General features: G+C 44.0%; 1 protein-coding gene across 1 annotated transcript in view; it reads left to right on the forward strand.

Annotated features, from left to right (window-relative positions):
- The window catches only part of fam20a (FAM20A golgi associated secretory pathway pseudokinase), a 28,797-nt gene that overhangs the window by 2,173 nt on the left and 4,037 nt on the right, over positions 1-22,587 (forward strand). Inside the window, exons 2-7 of the mRNA XM_083635537.1 lie at positions 3,378-3,571; positions 5,593-5,643; positions 12,859-12,937; positions 14,011-14,103; positions 16,179-16,294; positions 20,398-20,578. Coding sequence (XP_083491663.1) covers positions 3,378-3,571; positions 5,593-5,643; positions 12,859-12,937; positions 14,011-14,103; positions 16,179-16,294; positions 20,398-20,578 — 714 coding nt within the window. The remainder of the gene's footprint in view (positions 1-3,377; positions 3,572-5,592; positions 5,644-12,858; positions 12,938-14,010; positions 14,104-16,178; positions 16,295-20,397; positions 20,579-22,587) is intronic.

A 22,587-nucleotide genomic window follows, 5' to 3' on the forward strand; every position in this document is an offset into this window, starting at 1 on the left:
GCTGAAAAAAGACAGCAAGTTAATTATATAGTGAGTAATAGTTTATTATTATTATTTTACCTTTATTCATCCACAGTAATCACATTGAGATTCCCATCTCTTTTTCAAGTAGGCCCTGCTCACACTCACACACACACACACACACACACACACACACACACACACACACACACACACACACACACACACACACAATGGTAATGAGGGAGGGGCAAGCGCTGCTTTTTTCACTTCCCCCACCCAGATTTATCCTGCCGGTCCCGGGGATCGAACCGACGACCTTCCGGTCAAAAGCTCGCTTCCCTGACCTTTTGCAGGCAATCGCGACTGAATCGTTCAAGGTTCACGTGCTCCAGTCTGCTTCCTACACCCCAGTCTGTGGTCTGTGGTCTGCACCTGCCCCTCGTCCTGATGCCCCCAGTCAGTCTGTGGTCTGTGGTCTGCACGTGCCCCTCGTCCTGATGCCCCCAGTCTGTCTGTGGTCTGTGGTCTGCACCTGCCCCTCGTCCTGATGCCCCCAGTCAGTCTGTGGTCTGTGGTCTGCACCTGCCCCTCGTCCTGATGCCCCCAGTCAGTCTGTGGTCTGTGGTCTGCACCTGCCCCTCGTCCTGATGCCCCCAGTCTGTCTGTGGTCTGTGGTCTGCACCTGCCCCTCGTCCTGATGCCCCCAGTCTGTCTGTGGTCTGTGGTCTGCACCTGCCCCTCGTCCTGATGCCCCCAGTCTGTGTGTGGTCTGTGGTCTGCACCTGCCCCTCGTCCTGATGCCCCCAGTCTGTCTGTGGTCTGTGGTCTGCACCTGCCCCTCGTCCTGATGCCCCCAGTCTGTCTGTGGTCTGTGGTCTGCACCTGCCCCTCGTCCTGATGCCCCCAGTCTGTCCGTGGTCTGTGGTCTGCACCTGCCCCTCGTCCTGATGCCCCCGGTCAGTCTGTGGTCTGTAGTCTGCACGTGCCCCTCGTCCTGATGCCCCCGGTCAGTCTGTGGTCTGTGGTCTGCACGTGCCCCTCGTCCTGATGCCCCCGGTCTGTCACCTCTGCTGGCTGTGTGACTGATGTCTTGGTGGGATAACCCAGGTTGAAGAAACTCATATTTATAGCTTTTCACTCTATTCTCTGCCCGTGATCAAGTTGGTTAGAGAGCGTGAGTGGCCCACTCGGTGCGGTTGGGCCTGGCGGTGCGGTTGGGCCTGGCGGTGCGGCCCACTCAGTGCGGTTGGGCCTGGCGGTCCTGTTCATCGCAGGCTTATTTGTTTTGGTCTCAGAGTGATTCCTGCCCGGCCTTTAAGTATAGGCTGCTGCAGAGGGGATGGCATGTGTGACCAACTGCCAGGGAACAGCCAGATGCCAAGTGAGTGGGGTTGGTGAGGAGAGGAGAGGGGTGAGGAGAGGAGGGGGGAGGAGAGGGGAAGAGAGGGGTGAGGAGAAGAGAGGGGTGAGAAGAGGAGGGGGGAGGAGAGGGGTGAGGAGAAGAGACTGGAGGAGAGGGGTGATGAAAGGGGAGGAGAGTCGAGGAGAGTGGAGGAGAGGGGAGGAGAGTGGAGGAGATGAGAGCGCTGAGGAGAGTGGAGGAGATGAGAGGGGTGAGGAGAGGTGAGGAGAGGAGAGGGGTGAGGTGAGGTGAGGAGAATGGATGAGAGTGGAGGACGAGAGGAGAGGAGAGTGGAGGAGAGGAGAGGGGGAGGAGAGGTGAGGAGAGGACAGGACAGGGGAGAGGAGAGGGGAGAAGTGTATGTTGGGAATCAGTTTGGAACTGCTCTGAAAATTTCAAATCTTGTTTAAAACCACTTTAACAACAGAACAGTAACAGATTCAACTCTATAACAAAAGAAAACACTGCCAGATATGAACCAACAAATACAAGTCTGTGTTAGAAATCAATGAGGGTCCAAGGCATTGTATCCCAACAGAGTGCCTCAGACCCTCAGGTTTTTTTTTATTGCAGCAACCGTTCCAAAGAGCACCACCTGTTGAACATTTATGGTACCAAGAAGCGCTCCTTATCCTTGGGCTTTTTTAAATTATTAAAGCCTGTCTGTGTAAAAAACAATGTAGTAAGATTCCCAAGCCGGGTGCTGTAAGTCTGGGGAGCCAGATGCAGCCAGAGCAGAGCTTCAGAGCTCTCCTTCGCCCAGGTCCGTTTTGATCAGCTTCACGGCTTATTATGCACTCATCCCCCAAGTGTCCTGCACAGTGAGGAGCATGCAGGCTCACACCCTGCGTATCCAAACCCTTTCCTCAGGGTCCTGCGTATCAAAACCCTTTCCTCAGGGTCAAACATCACAAGCTGTCCATGGATGAAACTTTCAATAAAAACACAAAACATCACATAGAAAGATACCAGTAGTACAGTCTGTGTTTGGTTCCTGAAGCCAGTAGTACAGTCTGTGTTTGGTTCCTGAAGCCAGTAGTACAGTCTGTGTTTGGTTCCTGAAGCCAGTAGTACAGCCTGTGTTTGGTTCCTGAAGCCAGTAGTACAGTCTGTGTTTGGTTCCTGAAGCCAGTAGTACAGTCTGTGTTTGGTTCCTGAAGCCAGTAGTACAGTCTGTGTTTGGTTCCTGAAGCCAGTAGTACGGTCTGTGTTTGGTTCCTGAAGCCAGTAGTTCAGTCTGTGTTTGGTTCCTGAAGCCAGTAGTACAGTCTGTGTTTGGTTCCTGAAGCCAGTAACACAGTCTGTGTTTGGTTCCTGAAGCCTGTCGTACAGTCTGTGTTTGGTTCCTGAAGCCAGTAGTACCGTCTGTGTTTGGTTCCTGAAGCCTGTAGTACAGTCTGTGTTTGGTTCCTGAAGCCAGTAGTACAGTCTGTGTTTGGTTCCTGAAGCCAGTAGTACAGTCTGTGTTTGGTTCCTGAAGCCTGTAGTACAGTCTGTGTTTGGTTCCTGAAGCCAGTAGTACAGTCTGTGTTTGGTTCCTGAAGCCAGTAGTACAGTCTGTGTTTGGTTCCTGAAGCCAGTAGTACCGTCTGTGTTTGGTTCCTGAAGCCAGTAGTACGGTATGTGTTTGGTTCCTGAAGCCAGTAGCACAGTCTGTGTTTGGTTCCTGAAGCCAGTAGCACAGTCTGTGTTTGGTTCCTGAAGCCAGTAGTACAGTCTGTGTTTGGTTCCTGAAGCCAGTAGTACAGTCTGTGTTTGGTTCCTGAAGCCAGTAGTACAGTCTGTGTTTGGTTCCTGAAGCCAGTAGTACAGTCTGTGTTTGGTTCCTGAAGCCAGTAGTACAGTCTGTGTTTGGTTCCTGAAGCCAGTAGTACAGTCTGTGTTTGGTTCCTGAAGCCAGTAGTACAGTCTGTGTTTGGTTCCTGAAGCCAGTAGTACAGTCTGTGTTTGGTTCCTGAAGCCAGTAGTACAGTCTGTGTTTGGTTCCTGAAGCTGCCCTCCTGCTCCTCAGGCACATGAAATACTACAGCGAGGCGGCGGCCGCCTCCAACGTCACCGTGACCGAGCACGAAGCCACCTTTGACCCCGAGGCCAGTTGGCTCAAGTTCCACCTGGGGATCAACCGCTACGCTCTGTACGCCCGCGACAACCCCGCCATCCCCCAGCTGCTGCATGACATGCAGGCTCTGACAGTCATCAGCTCAGGTACTAGATGGATGGATGGATGGTTGGATGGATGGATGGTAGGGGTGGGGGTCAAAATTGATACAGAATAGTATCGCGATATGCATATACTAGGGATGTCACAATATATCGTCCCACAATATATCGCGATATCAAAACGTGACAATATGTATCGTTGAGATGAAATCTCATATCGTGAGAAAAAGAAGCTGAACATGGTGGCACTGATCTGCATCTGATTTCATCCTCGCTCTCCTTTTCATTGCTTTGTTTGAACAGACGAGGGACGTTACAGACACGGAGGATGAAAATGGTGAAATTACTCAAATTAGCGTGGAGGATGCCCCCTCAACTTACAAATCAATCGCAAAAAAATATTGTTAAAATATCGTATCGTTATCGTGGACCCAGTATCGTATCGTATCGTGAACTGAGTGTATCGTGACACCCCTAGCATATACTGTACGGACGCCAAGTCCTACATTTGAGTTTTCCTTTGGGGACATAATTTGCAGTTGTAAAAAAGTAATACATTGCAACATGTCACTTATGTTATCGTAATAGATACTAGAGTTGGGTCTACTTTAGGTAGACTATTCTATGTCAATTACATAAAATGTGATGCCAAGAGGAGCAGCTTTTAAAGGCCTCAAATGCACATCGTGAAATTTTAAACAGTATAGGGGGAGCTGGTTTCACGAGCACCAGCATGAAGGGCCTCCCACTCCCATAATAATAGATACAGTCAATGTCTCGTCATAGACGCTGGGGTAGCTGGCTGGGGGCGTGGTCAGGGGGGGGGTAAATCCTCCCGTTCTCCCCATTCAGCATAGTTAGCATTTAGCTGCTAGCCCAGGCCAGGCGGACAGGATCGGTGATTCAACCACCACATCGTATCGTGGGGTCTCTTGTGACTCCCACCCCTATGGATGGAGAGAGGATGGATGGATGGATGGATGGAAGCTTGATGATGCTGTGTAGCATTTAAGACTTCAATATATCATAAAATTCCTGTTAATACAATCTCAATATTAAGACCACATTTCCCATAAACCCTGTTGTTGTTGTTGCTGTTGCTACTTGTACCACCCCCCCCCCCCCCCCCACACTCCACTCTTCCCCTGCATTTGTCTCCTCTTTCATTTGACTGATGAGGATAAACATGTTGGGAGCAATTCTTCCATCGGCTCCTCCCTTCATCTGCCTCTGCGAGGAAACTCTGAAATCTTCAGATTTCCTGCAATAGAGCACCGCAGGAATGATTCCGGAAGTAGCGCTTGGGTTCGTCAGGGGAAAAGTGAATGGGGTTTTAGAATGGGGATTTCACCTAAATGCATAAAATAAGGTCTGTGATCAACAAAAGTTTATGGGAACGTGAATTTGGGTTCAGCAGGATAACCTTCACAAACATGAATAACTTTTATGACTTAAACGTAAATGCGTTTTTTTTTTTTTACGCAATTTTTAGAAAACGCTTCAAAAGGCATAAAAGTGATTAACGTTCGTGAAGATTATCCTACTGAACCCAAATCTACGCTCCCATAAACTTTTGTTAACCACATACTAATCTTCTCGCCGATGGCCTCATCTCTCAAAATGAATGTGGTAATTACCGTATAGTCAGTCAAAGAAAGTACTAAACACGGGATGGGATAAAACACTTTGACGTGCACAGTGGAAAGACTTCAGTTCCACTTCAAAGCATTTGAACATTTATTCTTCCTTCAAAAAACACGTAAAAATACATATGGTACCAGTTACCCAATCATAAAACTGGTGTGGTCAACAGAAAATATCCACTGCCAAGCTTCAGCAGGTGAAGGCAATATAACAGCTATCATTTCCCAGCCCCTGGTGAACCACCACCTAAAATTACCATAAAATGAATATAAAAAATATATATAATATATAAAAGAATATATTTATAAAAGAATATACAGGAGATTTACATATGCTCCTACTACACCTACACTAATGATTTATTGATGTGAAAATGCTACACGCTACAGCTAAATGATCAGCTATATGTTTATCCCATACAGATTACACTCAGGATGAGAAGGCACTAAAAGGAGCATGTGACTGCACTAAAGGTATGATCACTGATCAGACATATATCTATATCTGTGTTCCAAGGTGTCTGGGTTTTGATGTCATTGTGTTTCATGGTGTCTGGGTTTTGATGTCATTGTGTTGTATCTAGCTGGGTTTTGATGTCATTGTGTTGTATCTAGCTGGGTTTTGATGTCATTGTGTTCCAAGGTGTCTGGGTTTTGTCAAACACAAACACATCAAACACATCATGGCACATATCAAACACATCATGACACATATCAATCAAACACATCATGGCACATATCAATCACATCATGACACATATCAATCAAACACATCATGGCACATATCAATCACATCATGACACATATCAATCAAACACATCATGGCACATATCAATCACATCATGACACATATCAATCAAACACATCATGGCACATATCAATCAAACACATCATGGCACATATCAATCACATCATGACACATATCAATCAAACACATCATGGCACATATCAAACACATCATGACACATATCAATCAAACACATCATGGCACATGTCAATCAAACACATCATGGCACATATCAAACACATCATGACACATATCAATCAAACACATCATGGCACATATCAATCAAACACATCATGGCACATATCAATCAAACACATCATGGCACATATCAAACACATCATGACACATATCAATCAAACACATCATGGCACATATCAATCAAACACATCATGGCACATATCAATCAAACACATCATGGCACATATCAATCAAACACATCATGGCACATATCAATCACATCATGACACATATCAATCAAACACATCATGGCACATATCAAACACATCATGGCACATATCAAACACATCATGGCACATATCAATCAAACACATCATGGCACATATCAAACACATCATGGCACATATCAATCAAACACATCATGACACATATCAATCAAACACATCATGGCACATATCAATCAAACACATCATGGCACATATCAATCAAACACATCATGGCACATATCAATCAAACACATCATGGCACATATCAATCAAACACATCATGGCACATATCAATCAAACACATCATGGCACATATCAAATACATCATGGCACATATCAAACACATCATGGCACATATCAATCAAACACATCATGGCACATATCAAACACATCATGGCACATATCAATCAAACACATCATGGCACATATCAATCAAACACATCATGGCACATATCAATCAAACACATCATGGCACATATCAATCAAACACATCATGGCACATATCAATCAAACACATCATGGCACATATCAATCAAACACATCATGGCACATATCAATCACATCATGACACATATCAATCAAACACATCATGGCACATATCAAACACATCATGGCACATATCAAACACATCATGGCACATATCAATCAAACACATCATGGCACATATCAAACACATCATGGCACATATCAATCAAACACATCATGACACATATCAATCAAACACATCATGGCACATATCAATCAAACACATCATGGCACATATCAATCAAACACATCATGGCACATATCAATCAAACACATCATGGCACATATCAATCAAACACATCATGGCACATATCAATCAAACACATCATGGCACATATCAAATACATCATGGCACATATCAAACACATCATGGCACATATCAATCAAACACATCATGGCACATATCAAACACATCATGGCACATATCAAACACATCATGGCACATATCAATCAAACACATCATGGCACATATCAAACACATCATGGCACATATCAATCAAACACATCATGGCACATATCAATCAAACACATCATGGCACATATCAAACACATCATGGCACATATCAATCAAACACATCATGGCACATATCAAACACATCATGGCACATATCAATCAAACACATCATGGCACATATCAATCAAACACATCATGGCACATATCAAACACATCATGGCACATATCAAACACATCATGGCACATATCAAATACATCATGGCACATATCAATCAAACACATCATGGCACATATCAATCAAACACATCATGGCACATATCAATCAAACACATCATGGCACATATCAAATACATCATGGCACATATCAAACACATCATGACACATATCAATCACATCATGGCACATATCAATCAAACACATCATGGCACATATCAATCAAACACATCATGGCACATATCAATCAAACACATCATGGCACATATCAATCAAACACATCATGGCACATATCAAACACATCATGGCACATATCAATCAATCACATCATGGCACATATCAAACACATCATGGCACATATCAATCACATCATGACACATATCAATCAAACACATCATGGCACATATCAATCACATCATGGCACATATCAATCAAACACATCATGGCACATATCAATCACATCATGACACATATCAATCAAACACATCATGGCACATATCAATCAAACACATCATGGCACATATCAATCAAACACATCATGGCACATATCAATCAAACACATCATGGCACATATCAAACACATCATGGCACATATCAATCACATCATGACACATATCAATCAAACACATCATGGCACATATCAATCACATCATGACACATATCAATCAAACACATCATGGCACATATCAATCAAACACATCATGGCACATATCAATCACATCATGACACATATCAATCAAACACATCATGGCACATATCAATCAAACACATCATGGCACATATCAATCAAACACATCATGGCACATATCAATCAAACACATCATGGCACATATCAAACACATCATGGCACATATCAAATACATCATGGCACATATCAATCAAACACATCATGGCACATATCAATCAAACACATCATGGCACATATCAATCAAACACATCATGGCACATATCAAATACATCATGGCACATATCAAACACATCATGACACATATCAATCACATCATGGCACATATCAATCAAACACATCATGGCACATATCAATCAAACACATCATGGCACATATCAATCAAACACATCATGGCACATATCAATCAAACACATCATGGCACATATCAAACACATCATGGCACATATCAATCAATCACATCATGGCACATATCAAACACATCATGGCACATATCAATCACATCATGACACATATCAATCAAACACATCATGGCACATATCAATCACATCATGGCACATATCAATCAAACACATCATGGCACATATCAATCACATCATGACACATATCAATCAAACACATCATGGCACATATCAATCAAACACATCATGGCACATATCAATCAAACACATCATGGCACATCAATAAAAACATCCAACAACTGCCGTTGGCAGATGCATGGGTAATGTTTGATCGGTGTGCCATGGGCTTGACAGCACTAATACTGGAATGAACGCTGGAATTAACATCTTTCTGACTGGCCCCTTTGTCTCTCTCTCTCTCTCTCTCTCTCTCTCTCTGTGTCTGTCTGTCTGCTGTCTGTCTCTCTCCCTCCTCTCTCTGCCTGAGACAAACACACTGCTATGTTTGTGATAGGGGGGGGATTTGGTTGTCATTTGGCCCATATTATCCCATATTAGCATGACTGTGATTTGTCTTTCTGAACAAGACACAGCTCCGGGGCAAAAAGTGCTGGCTTGCTTATTTTCACTGCTGAGAGCTGTTAATGAAATGTTTGATGTGGAGCTGCTCTGAGGGGGAGCAGGCTCCAGCCTACACAGCAGCAGCCACCCACACAGCATCTCACACCTCCCAGCAGCACACACATCAAAGCCACACATGTGGATGAGGACGTTTCTACCCCAAAATGATCAAATGGCTACTATTTCTTTTATTTATATATATGTTTAATTACAATTGTTAGGAATGCTTGAGTAGTACACTGTTTTTTCAAAGTAACGTACAGTAGCCTACATACATTCGTGGGGTAGACTGCTGACAAGCACAACAGTTGGCATAGCAACCAACAAAGCATGTTTAGCCGACGTGTCATAAGCAGACTTTGAATGGGTGCTGGGTGGGTGCCCCGACACCCATGGCCAACAATCCCTTGGAATGCCGTAACATTGGTAAAAATGACGCATACGTTGAATAAGCTTATCATTTATTATGAGCACACAGACTGTTTTCCCCTTTGCTGATTCACTCCTATAACCTTTATCAACACAGTTATTGACACATTTACAAAGATGAAATCTAAGAGCTTGGTGCAATATGACAGATTTAGAAAAAACTGTATGTTGCTTACTGTGAAATGGTCAATAAAACCAGCAAGTTAACAAACAGGCTAGCTAACAGGTCAATGGGACTGTAGCATAATAGTATGTTTGTCCTAGAAATGTTTCAACGCCCACAGCGTCTTCTTCAGAGTCAAACAGTAAAGGCAAATATTCAAACAGTTTAAATAGCCTGCAGTGTAGAGAGAGAGTTTCTCATTGGTTACAAGGGAGTGGGAGGTGATCAATCAATAAGCCAATACAATGACAGCACTCATAGAAAAAAGATAAAGGGGGAGGTGCTGTGTTAAAGCAGCACTCTGTCCACACTCCACAGTGATACATCATAAGAGACAAGTAGTAACAAACAACGGTCTTTTATTACATTGTTTGGTACTACTGTTTGACTCTGAAGAAGACGCTGTGGGCGTTGAAACGTCAGTCTTTGGACCTTATTAAATCTATTTTCCAGTGACATCGTGTGCTGCAGTCCTCTCTTTGGGTTCAGTTCTTTTTAAGTGGCCCATTGAACTGTTTCTAGTATTTTGTCCTGTTCTGAGAGCACTGACCTCCATATATATATATATATATATACCGGTATATATAATCTAAAAGCACATTTGCATTCCAAAAAGAGCTCAAGATTCCCCCAGTTTGGAAAAGAAATACATTTTATTACATAGCTATTTATTAATTTCAATTATGGCATAATATAACTTACTGTTAAATTGTATACTTCACACATACTTCGTTCTCGATCCCATACTATCTTTCTCAATCCTGCTGCAGGAAGGGACCTGTTGTTATATTCAGCATTTTTGTTCTGTCCTCACCACTGTCCCGCCACAGTACGGCTGACCACACAAACATCACACACTGCCAAAACCAAATGCAAAACAACCAAAATAATCTGGGTCCCTCCTTCTTACATTTAACCTCACAAGACGTTCTCATTATTTCTATACACGGTTTTAACTTAACAACATCAACATTCTAAATTGCCCCTAGCTTACTTCCTGCAGTGTTTGCTAATACAATATCTGATAAGCAAGTGAGGTTTCAAACTGGTCCCTAGCAACACAATTCCGTGAAAACCGTCTGCAGAGAAGCAACAATATGCCTCGGCTTCATAGGCCAAATTTTGTGCCCGTATGGCTCTCTTTGATTAATTTCCAGAAGAACTAAGTAATGATTGTAAACTATGAATACCCTGGAGTTCCACAGTGCGCAGCAGGGGTGGTGTGTGTGTGTGTGTGTGTGGTGGCATGTGATACCCTGGAGCTCCACAGGTTGCAGCAGGGGTGGTGTGTGTGTGTGTGGTGGCGTGTGATACCCTGGAGTTCCACAGTGCGCAGCAGGGGTGGTATGTGTGTGTGGTGGCGTGTGATACCCTGGAGCTCCACAGGTTGCAGCAGGGGTGGTGTGTGTGTGTGGTGGCATGTAATACCCTGGAGCTCCACAGGTTGCAGCAGGGGTGGTGTGTGTGTGGTGAGTCTGGCCTACTGCTGTGACATAACATGAAGCCAGACAGAGAGAGGGGAACGCTCGTGGTGGTGAGAGCAGAGCCGCTGTGTGACCAACCCCTCATTATCTTATCAGTGGGAACAGAGCAGGGCGGGGCCCCGGGGCCGATCGAGAGAAAATATCCAAAACAGCCTCCAGGGCTCGAGTCACAAAACAAATGCTGGCTCAATTATCCGATGTCTAGATTGACTTTTGTCAAAGCTATTTCACTTTCTTTGCTTTTTCCAGGCAGCGTTCATGGCAGACTCAAAGCGACTGTGAGAGTACAAGTTAGATACCAGCTCACAAGTCAGACAGTCTATAGCTCCAGCTCACAAGTCAGACATAGCTCCAGCTCACAAATCAGACAGTCTATAGCTCCAGCTCACAAATCAGACAGTCTATAGCTCCAGCTCACAAGTCAGACAGTCTATAGCTCCAGCTCACAAATCAGACAGTCTATAGCTCCAGCTCACAAGTCAGACAGTCTATAGCTCCAGCTCACAAATCAGACAGTCTATAGCTCCAGCTCACAAGTCAGACAGTCTATAGCTCCAGCTCACAAATCAGACAGTCTATAGCTCCAGCTCTCAAATCAGACAGTCTATAGCTCCAGCTCACAAGTCAGACAGTCTATAGCTCCAGCTCACAAATCAAACAGTCTATAGCTCCAGCTCACAAGTCAGACAGTCTATAGCTCCAGCTCACAAATCAGACAGTCTATAGCTCCAACTCACAAGTCAGACAGTCTATAGCTCCAGCTCACAAATCAAACAGTCTATAGCTCCAGCTCACAAGTCAGACAGTCTATAGCTCCAGCTCACAAGTCAGACAGTCTATAGCTCCAGCTCACAAATCAAACAGTCTATAGCTCCAGCTCACAAGTCAGACAGTCTATAGCTCCAACTCACAAGTCAGACAGTCTATAGCTCCAGCTCACAAATCAGACAGTAAACCCCCCCATTCATGCCTGTTTGATGATTATCCTACATTTCTTCTATTGAACTCATATTAAACTGTTAGAATCTAACTCAACTGAATATTAAATGAATTCAATCCTGACAGTTTACGATCAGAAAAGTCATCCGTTTAACCCAGACTTCCTGAGTGTTTGGTGCTCTGGTGCTGATGTAGATGGGCTGGCTTCATTGAATTATTTGTCAGGACTTCACCACAAAGAAATTGGGCGTTTGCGCACGTTTGTGCACTGCTGAACTAGTTGCACGCACGTACCATTTAGCAATGAGCATATGGGATATCTTGGAATGTTGTTTTTTTGTTATCATTTAGGAAATAAACCCAATCTTTCCACCTACCCCCTGCAAGCTGCTCGAGTCCTCCTAGGCGTAGGCGTGCGTACTGTAGAGGAACACTGGTCTATAGTGAATTCTGCTGTGTAGTGTTTGTTGACCTGTATTTGAGCTGTGTGAGCTGACTTCTCTCTCTCCCTCCCTCTCTCTTTCCCCCTCTGTGCTGTTCTCCAGTGGTGAAGCCAAGTGGACACCACCTAAAACTGGCTCTGAAGATGCAGAACTTCGGCAAGGCCATGTTCAAGCCCATGAGGTGAGGACCGTCCGTCAGTGATCTCAGTGGTCTCTGATGGGTGAAGTAAACCTAAGCACTAACACTGTCAGTTAGAGGTTTGTAAAGCACTGTGGACACCAGCAAGTATGCATTTTTAATATAGGTGTTATGGAATGGAATGCGCACCAATAATCATCATTCCCAACAGCATCTCCAGCCAATATGAACCAAATGTGGAATGAAGCCAGAGGAGTCAGGAAGTTGTCTTATAAGAAATGTATTCAGCCAAACATATACCCCCTGTAAAGTGCATTACAGGGGGACTGTGATCTTCTCAGTATACATGATGTACTGTATATAGAGTACAGAGGGTCATAGATGCAGTGAAGATTCAACAGTTGTCATGGATTCGTATACAGTAGGCAGAGAGGAGAGCGAGATCTTTAAGCTGCAGCAGAAGCTGGAGCCAAGTAAGGTCACCCACGTGTGACGTGACGTGTTACTGTGGGCAGAGGGTGAAACCTGCTTTGACCTAGGTGTGTGTGCAGTTTATGATGATAACTAATACCAATAACTAGTTGTATGCAATCATAGCTTATTGAATATGAAATACAAATGAATGTATCTTACATTTTATCAGACAATAGGGGTTAATACAATTGTACGTTATGTTACATTACATTATGTAATTACAGGCTGGGGTTTCCCCCACAGACATTATCCCACGGACACGATCCTATCTCCCCACGACCCCCACGACCCCCACCCCATCATATGTCACTTTAAAGCACTTTGCACTTGATCATTATTTGAGATTTGTTTTTGAATTGCTTCGTCTTCTACTACAGATGTGACGGCTGCACTGCATACTGCAATACATCAAACTCCTCGTTTGTAATCTGATTACTTACTGTGGCTATTAAAGTGAATCTTGACTTATAGGGTGTGTGTGTGTGTGTGTGTGTGTGTGTGTGTGTGTGTGTGTGTGTGTGTGTGTGTGTGTGTGTGTGTGTGTGTGTGTGTGTGTGTGTGTGTGTGTGTGTGTGTGTGTGTGTGTGTGTGTGTGTGTGTGTGTGTGTGTGTGTGTGTGTGTGTGTGTGTGTGTGTCTCAGGCAGCAGAGGGACCAGGAGACTCCAGAGGACTTCTTCTACTTTGTCGACTTCCAGAGACACAATGCAGAGATCGCTGCCTTCCATCTGGACAGGTGCCTCCTCTCTCTCTCTCCTCTCTCTCTCTCTCTCTCTCTCTCTCTCTCTCTCTCTCTCTCTCTCTCTCACACACACTTTCTCTCTCTCTCTCTCCCTCTCCTCTTTCTCTCACTCTCTCTCTCTCACTCTCTTTCCTCTCTCTCTCTCCTCTCTCTCTCTCTCACTCGCTCACTCTCTCTCTCTCCTCTCTCTCTCTCTCTCTCTCTCCTCTCTCTCTCTCTCTCTCTCTCTCTCCTGATATGGTTTTTCCACAAAAAAGTTGCACATAAAGCATGGAAGTTGGGAGAGCGCGGGACGAGAGAGACAAACAACATGACATCATATTTGACTGCCTTGCAGTCAAACTAAAGTAACTATAGCCTGTCTTGAAAATGTAAGGAGTAGAAAATACATATTTGTGTTAGAATGTAGGGAGCAAAAGTAAAAAGTCCAAAAAATACAAATCCTACTTAAGTACAGTAGAGTATTTGTACTTAGTTACTTCCCATCTCTAATCAGATGTGCCTGAGATAAGGGGGGGGGGGGCATGGTGGGCAGTGGTAGCGCTGTTGCCTCACAGAAGGTCCTGAATTCGATTCCCGCCTGGGACCCCCCCACCCCCCACCTTGCAACTGTGAATGTTTCAGACTCTTTGAGGCATGTTTCAGGCTCTTTGAGGCATGTTTCAGGCTCTTTGAGGCATGTTTCAGTCTCTTTGAGGCATGCGCGAGCTCCCCCGGAAGCCATGGTGTTGTTTGCACTCTCCTGCTTTCAACTCACACCAAGCAGCCACCACAAGCACTGCAACATGTTGGCCAGCCCAGTATTTCAAGCTGATTAGTATAAATACTGTGGTTTATGGACACACACACACACACACACACACACACACACGCACGCACACACACACACACACACACACACACACGCACGCACGCACACACACACACACACACACACACACACACACACACACACACACACGCACACACACACACACGCATGCACACGCACACTCTGATGATTGATGTTATCGCACATTAGCTGAGGTGAGGTGACGCAGTCTGGAATACAGTCATTTGGGCTAGACGCTATCATTAAGAAGCCACATGAGAAATTATTGCTTTACGACACCAGACAGACAGACAGAAAACAGTGGCGCGTCAACAACGGTTGGATTCGACCAATCAACTATGGCTGCACTCAAACACGTATATACTGTAGTATCTCTGTACACATACAGTATACTGTAGTACCTCTATACACAATGTATATACTGTAGTATCTCTCTATATACTCAGTATCTCTATACACATACTGTATATACTGTAGTATCTCTGTACACTTATTTACTGTAGTATCTCTCTATATACTCAGTATCTCTATACACATATATACTGTAGTATCTCTGTACACATATATACTGTAGTATCTCTCTATATACTGTCGTATCTCTACACGTATATACTGTAGTATCTCTGTACACGTATATACTGTAGTATCTCTCTATATATTGTAGTATCTCTATACACGTATATACTGTAGTATCTCTATACACGTATATACAAAAATTGTGAAGTTGATGCCTATGTAAATTCAAAATTTTCTTTCCAAAGCTATCTAAAAACCATTTTGTGTTATTTAATAGTTGTAATGTCTTTACTATTATTTTAAAATGTGGAAGATAGTAAAAAGAAGAAAAACGTTTCAGCAAACAAAAGACAAACAAGACTATCTCTCCGCTGTCTATTTCATGTCTTTGGAAGTGTGTTGTGTGTTTTGGCTGCCAGGTTCCATGATCATTATCGCTCACAGTCGGCAGTTGGGGAATGCCAGCAATTTGACTGTAAGCCATTGACATGCACACACTGATTATAGTCTGATGACTGTTATTAAAACATGGCTGGAATATGGCCCTCGGGGGGCTGTGGGCTCTGATATCAATGCCTGCTGAGTTGCACAGAGCAGCTAGCGACTGTGAATGGGAGTTATTCATCGATCAGAATCACTAAACATTCATTGTGAAATGAAGTAAGGAGATAAAGGTCCCTTCATTAGAAATAATATACCCCATCACCACCTGTTTTTTTAGGGTGCTGGATTTCCGAAGGGTGCCCCCGGTGGTGGGCCGGCTGGTGAACGTCACAGGAGAAGTCCTCCAAGTCACCCACAACGAGGACCTGCGCAGTGTCTTCTTCACCTCACCTGGTATGAAACATCGCTCTTTCATAAGCTCCATGTTCCCAAGTGCAAGTGTAGACTAATGTGACTGTTGTGCAACCAGGGTTTGATGAATGTGACTGACTGCCAATGTCAATATTGATGCTTTGAGGCTGCTGACAGCTGAGAGTTTGTGCAGATATTCAATATCTTTGCAATTTGACCATTTCTATGCCAAAAAATGACAAATATTCTGTGATTTTATTCTGGGCAGGGGGAAATCTTCTGAATCAGCATTCAGACCATGATACACACTAATGCAGTGGATCTCAACTGATCTAGCCTCACAACCCACATACTGTATAAATATAGGGATTAGCATAAAGTGGGCATCATTGAACCAATTCTCATTCAGATATCTTGAGGTTAGAGCGTTATTTAGCCTTCCTGACAAGCTAGCTAGCATGACATGTTTGCTACCAATGGGTGAGTTGAGGTCTCAGAGGAGACCAGTATGTTCACTCTCAAATGAGCAGCCTCTGAAAGACAGTAATGTTGACCACGGACGCCGGCATCCTCAAGGAGTAGAACTTCTTTTTACATACACATTCACCACGACCCACTCAAAATGGCCACAACCCAGCAGTTGAGAACCACTAGCTGCACTAAAGCTAGATCCATTGAAACTAACCCTCCATTGAGACAGTGGCGTAGGCAGAAATTCAATTATAGGTGGGCCTGGATAAAATTGGTGGGGCACAGACAATCCATAACATCTAGGAATTTAAATTTCTGGATGTCATGAAGTCATCATGCATTAGACTCTGGAGATGATGTGCCCTGCGTTTTTAAGCTACAAAACCATTAGCTAGCAAGTTTGCCTCTAGAAAACAACCAATTTTGCGCATTTGGGCAGCGCTGCATTGTGGTAGATTTCCGATGCAAACATCACACAGGAAATGAAATGTAATGTTGAACAGCAGGGGTTGTAGCCATTTCAGTGGTCTGTACAGACCATTGGTCTGTACCACTAGGGGGCGCTAAAGCGAATGGTCCGGACCAGTTGGTGTGGTCCGTCACTGTACCACGGACCACTGGTGTGTGGTCGGTCAGGTGGTCAGTGTGGTCTGTCACGTGGTCCGTCAGTGTTCCTTCTCACTTTAATGCATGGTCAGTCAGCACAGACGCTCTGACCATGGTCCGGACCACTTAGTGTGTGGTCGGTCAGGTGGTCAGTGTGGTCTGTCACGTGGTCCGTCAGTGTTCCTTCTCGTCAAAATGCATCAGTCAGCGTACAGACGCTCTGACCATGGTCCGGTCGATTTAGTGTGTGGTCGGTCAGCTGGTCAGTGTGGTCTGTCACGTAGGCTACGTGGTCCGTCCGTGTTCCTTGTCATCTTAAGGCATCGTCAATCAGTGTACAGCATCGTCAGTCAGTGTACAGTGGTCGTGACCATGGTCACGACCACTTGCCTTGATGTGTGGTCGGTCATGTGTGCCTGTGGTCTGTCACGTAGCCTACGTGGTCCGTGTTCCTTCTCGTCTTAATGCATGTCAATGACCATCATTGTTGGGCAGTTACTAAAGAGCACTGCAGGAAGATAAGCTATAGAGGGAACACTGACCACATAAGGCGGAGGACCACGTAACGTACGTGACAGACCACACTGACCTGACCACCTGACCGACCACACACGGGGTCCGGACCATGGTCGGTGCGTCTGTACACTGATCATAAGACGAGGAGGAACACTGACGGATGCGAGGTTTCTACAAAGCTGTCATGGCATTATTTTCCAACTGAGCTGAGCGGCCTGGCAGAATGAGTTTGTCTTCATGACTGAGCTGACTGAGGAAATGTGTTAAATCAATTTAAAAAACTCTATTCAAAATTATTTATCTCCCATGCATATCTAAAAAATAATGTGTCTAAATTCTAGCTCTTTCCTCCTGTCGTTCGTTCAGGGTGCCCTAGATTAACTTACATGGTATTTTGTTGGCTTTGTTGTGGCACAGGGGAATTCTTGCATCCATGTAATCACACAGACTTATTCCTGTTAATTCTTTTATTCTCTTCACTGGAATTTTCCCATGTCTCCTTTATGTGCATCATTTTCCCATGGTGCAGCCGAGGGCAACACAAGCCAAATTCATGTGAGTCAGTCAGTCAGTGAGGTGATGCACATCGTCAGAATGCCCTCTGGGTGAAGCACACAGAGCGTGGGCCTGTAACTTATGGGATCTGTGCTTGTTTTCTCCTACAATCGGTTTCCTCTGGTGAAATAGAGCCACAGGGAGCAATAATTTCCTCTTGCCAATAAGTTATTGCTAAGGGCATCATTTCATCTTCCGCTCAATAACAAGCACAATATTGTTCTTTATTATTGTCTTTTATTTGCTACACAGCATTTCAATAGATGTCTGCAAGATCCGATTCCTCACTCAATTTGGTTGCACCTTTGGTGCTCAGCCATTGCTGTGATGATTTTGCTCTGCATCTTTTCCATGTTTTTTTTCTGTTGATGACGTTTCATTTTCTTTTGTTAATATTTCCTTTGTCTGTTCTTCCATGGTGGCTATCGCTGCTCATGCCAACTAGGTTACTCAGTTCTAGGCTACTCATTCTTCTTCTCCAAAGAAACTGCTGTGAAACAGCTGGGAACAAAACACATCACTTTCTAGGTGTGCAAGAGGAGTAGCATCTCAGAGCTACTTGACACCGACTGTTTAGAGGTGTGTTGTATCTTGTGAAGAACAGTCTGTCTACACAACATCCTATACTTTGGAACACTTTAATTAACCATTTGGTGTGGCATACCCTCCCTCACCTGTGAGGGTGCGAGGCCCTAATTGTTCCTGGGAGCTGATTCGACAAGCAAGGCTCCAGCGATGAAAAGGCATGATCGCAGTAATTATTGATGACAGCAATAAATATAAATGATCGGGTATTATGTTAAAACTAGGTGTAGGCCAGTATTGTCTAGTTGTGATTTAGTGTTCAGGGGGATGGGGGCTGTTCTGAGCTGCCGTGGGTCCTGACCACCTGACCGACCACACACGGGGTCCGGACCATGGTCAGTGCGTCTGTACACTGATCATAAGACGAGGAGGAACACTGATGGACCACGTATGTGACAGACCACATGACCGACCACACACTGACGTGGTTGTGACCATGGTCAGTGCGTCTGTACGCTGACTGCAATGCAAGGTTTCTACAAAGCTGTCATGGCATTATTTTCCAACTGAGCTGAGCGGCCTGGCAGAATGAGTTTGTCTTCATGGCTGAGCTGACTGAGGAAATGTGTTAAATCAATTTAAAAAACTCTATTCAAAATTATTTATCTCCCATGCATATTGAATATTTGAATCACACAAATAAACAGAGTAGACAAAGACTGCAAACCACACATTGTCATTTTAGGTGATTTATTAACAACGACAACAACAACAACAGCAAAAAAAAAATGTATTGGCTGGGCGAGGGCAAGAAGTGGGCGGGCCTGTGCCTACCCGGGCCCGCCCATAGAAACGCCCCTGCATTGAGAGCATTGAAATGATTTAGTAGAGCAGCAGGGTCACCCAACTATTCAGGAAAATCTGGAAAACATTGTTTTCAAATGATGAATTTGAAGAAGAAAACAACACAATATTGAACACTATTGAACATGGCAAAGACTCCCCCCAACACCCCCCCCCCACACACATTTTTCTACAGATTCCTGTAGCTGTGTTCAGGCAGGAGCCTCTATCACAGGGATACTCAACCGGAGGTTCTAGAGCCTTTATGGGTAGTTGTGGCTCTTTTAAGTCCTACATAAATTAAATAGATACAAATCTAAAAAAAAAAAAAAGATAAAGGGACGAAAGGGAATTTTTTGGATTGTGGCTCTTGCAAATATTTTCTTTTTTGTTGTCAATGTGGCTCCTGCAGGCCTGCTGTATCATATTGGAGATATGATTGGCCGATATCAGATATTTAATAAAACCCAAATTGCAAACGGAGCATTACCCTAAGCATAAGCACGGTGTATTTTGGGTGAGTTTGACAGGGTTTCGTTAGCTATAGGGAAACACAACGCTGACCATAATAAGGCATGTAAACGTAACTGGTCATATGTATTCTGCCATTTTGCTCTCCTTCCCAACAGCCAACAACACATGTTTCTTTGCCAAGTGCCTGTATGTGTGTAAGACGGAGTACGCTGTGTGTGGCAGCCCCGACCTGCTGGAGGGCTCTCTGTCTGCCTACCTGCCCGGCCTCAGCATCGCTCCCCGCGTCTCCATCCCCAACCCCTGGATACGCTCCTACACCTTCACTGGCCGCGAAGAGTAAGACCTTGAATGAATGCACAAACGCTATCTCTGAAACCATTAACACTTGTAGTCAATGCATTTAATAACACACTTTTTGCAAAACCGTAATGGGGAACTCACTTCCGGGGCAAAATATGCCACGTGACTGTTGAGCTGTATGAAAGCATTCTTCTCTGCATGGTGTTGGAAGGTGTATGATCACCAGCCCCCACCAACGCATAGCGGCCCTTCTACAGGTGATGGAGGCTTGAGGAGACATCGATCAGGGGTCATGCCGGGCCTGGATACGGCACTCCAGTCCAGGCCATACTTTTTTTTGTGTGATAAATCTTTTTATTTTTGTATTTTTTAGATCACAAACAAAACAATACAAAACAAGCAAACAGCAACAAAAACAAACACCCAATCACCCCTCCCAAAAAAAAACTCCCCGCAGGTCAAACTACAAATGAGCAACACAAACAACAAATGAAATGAACACAACAAAAAACAGTCAGCCCATTTTAGTAACATGAACAAAATAAAATAACATACAAATCAATCTGGATCCGCATGCATGGCACCAATAAAAGAGGAGAACAGGGTCAATGTTCTCCACCTTGGCACCATGCATGCGGGCCACAGACATCACCAAATTAGCCAGATCCACCGTAGAAGACAACCAATAATGGCAAGACAGGTTGTGAGGGGGCCTCCATCTTTGTGCCACCATTTTCTTAGCAGCAGTGAGGCTTACCAACAAACCACCTAAAATCATTCAAAATAACAGGAGATCAAGGAATGGAAACCCCTAACAATACAGACACCCTACAGTAGCTACAGTTCTCCAAAATAGTGATACATCTGGACATTCCCAAACCATGAATAAAAGTACCGGTGGTACCCAGGCAGCATAATTGGCAATTAGGATTTTGTGCAAGTCTCATTTGATGATTAGGGTTCCTGGATGACAGGAGGATATTTCTCCACACTGTACTTCAATTAATTGTACTCAAATTAATGAATTAATGACCAGAAATAGCAAGGTCTCGGCACCAATTAGTATTGATTTGCAGAGCTTTTTCCGCAGCTTTACTGATACAAATGTAAATACTGGAAACCAAGCCCTTAGAGGCCTCGCATGTGCAGATTTTGTGAATGGTATGAAACTTCAATTATTCTCCCCAGGGAACGCTGTATGAACGCAAGGCATCTCGGAGTTTTAAGTGCCAGGTAGACTATATTGGGATTTCAGGTCCTCGAAAGACCGAGTACATTATCAGAAGAAATATCTGATAGGGTATTAATTCCTTTATCTCCCCATTGAGGAAAAGAGATCGGACGCCCACCCACAAAAACAAAAAGTGCACTCCAGGCCATACTTTATGCTGCCTAGCTCAAGACAACATCTCATGTGATGTGGATGAAGTCTTATGGATAATGTTACCTGTGTTTCTATTTTTATTTATACTGTCAGTGTGTATTTGGTGCTTCGTGTACTTATGCAAATGATGGTTTGTGTGTACTACTATCTGATGCAAAAACACACGTTTCTAAACTAATTTGAAGAGTTGTTTGCTTTTGCGAGATGTTTTGCTGGTGTGGTGTCAGGTTATGTGGTTAGTCTGTGTAGTTTGGCAAAAAAAAAAGCCAATAGTTTCAAAAATAGTGCCTAAGCAATCAGACGAAACGGTAAAGGAATGCCTTGAACTGTGTCGTCCTGACTCGTCCAGTGTAGCTCAGTGCGTAGAGAATGGCACTTATTAGCCTACTCAGGGCAAAAGGTTCAAGTTACGCCCACTGACACACACACGCACACGCACACACACACACACACACACACACACACACACACACACACACACACACACCTATAGTAAAAGACATTTACAGCAGCCATGCTGTTATTAACGTCACGGTACTTGAGATAAGTTGAGTTTTCGTTAAAGGTGCAACACGTAGCATTTTTAAACATCTACATGTATACCGGTATGTCATTGTCAAATTACAAATGGGACCTAGGCAATTAAGCCTCCATCTCATTA

Source organism: Poromitra crassiceps (genome assembly GCF_964638095.1).
Source record: "Poromitra crassiceps genome assembly, chromosome: 4".
NCBI lineage: Eukaryota > Metazoa > Chordata > Actinopteri > Beryciformes > Melamphaidae > Poromitra > Poromitra crassiceps.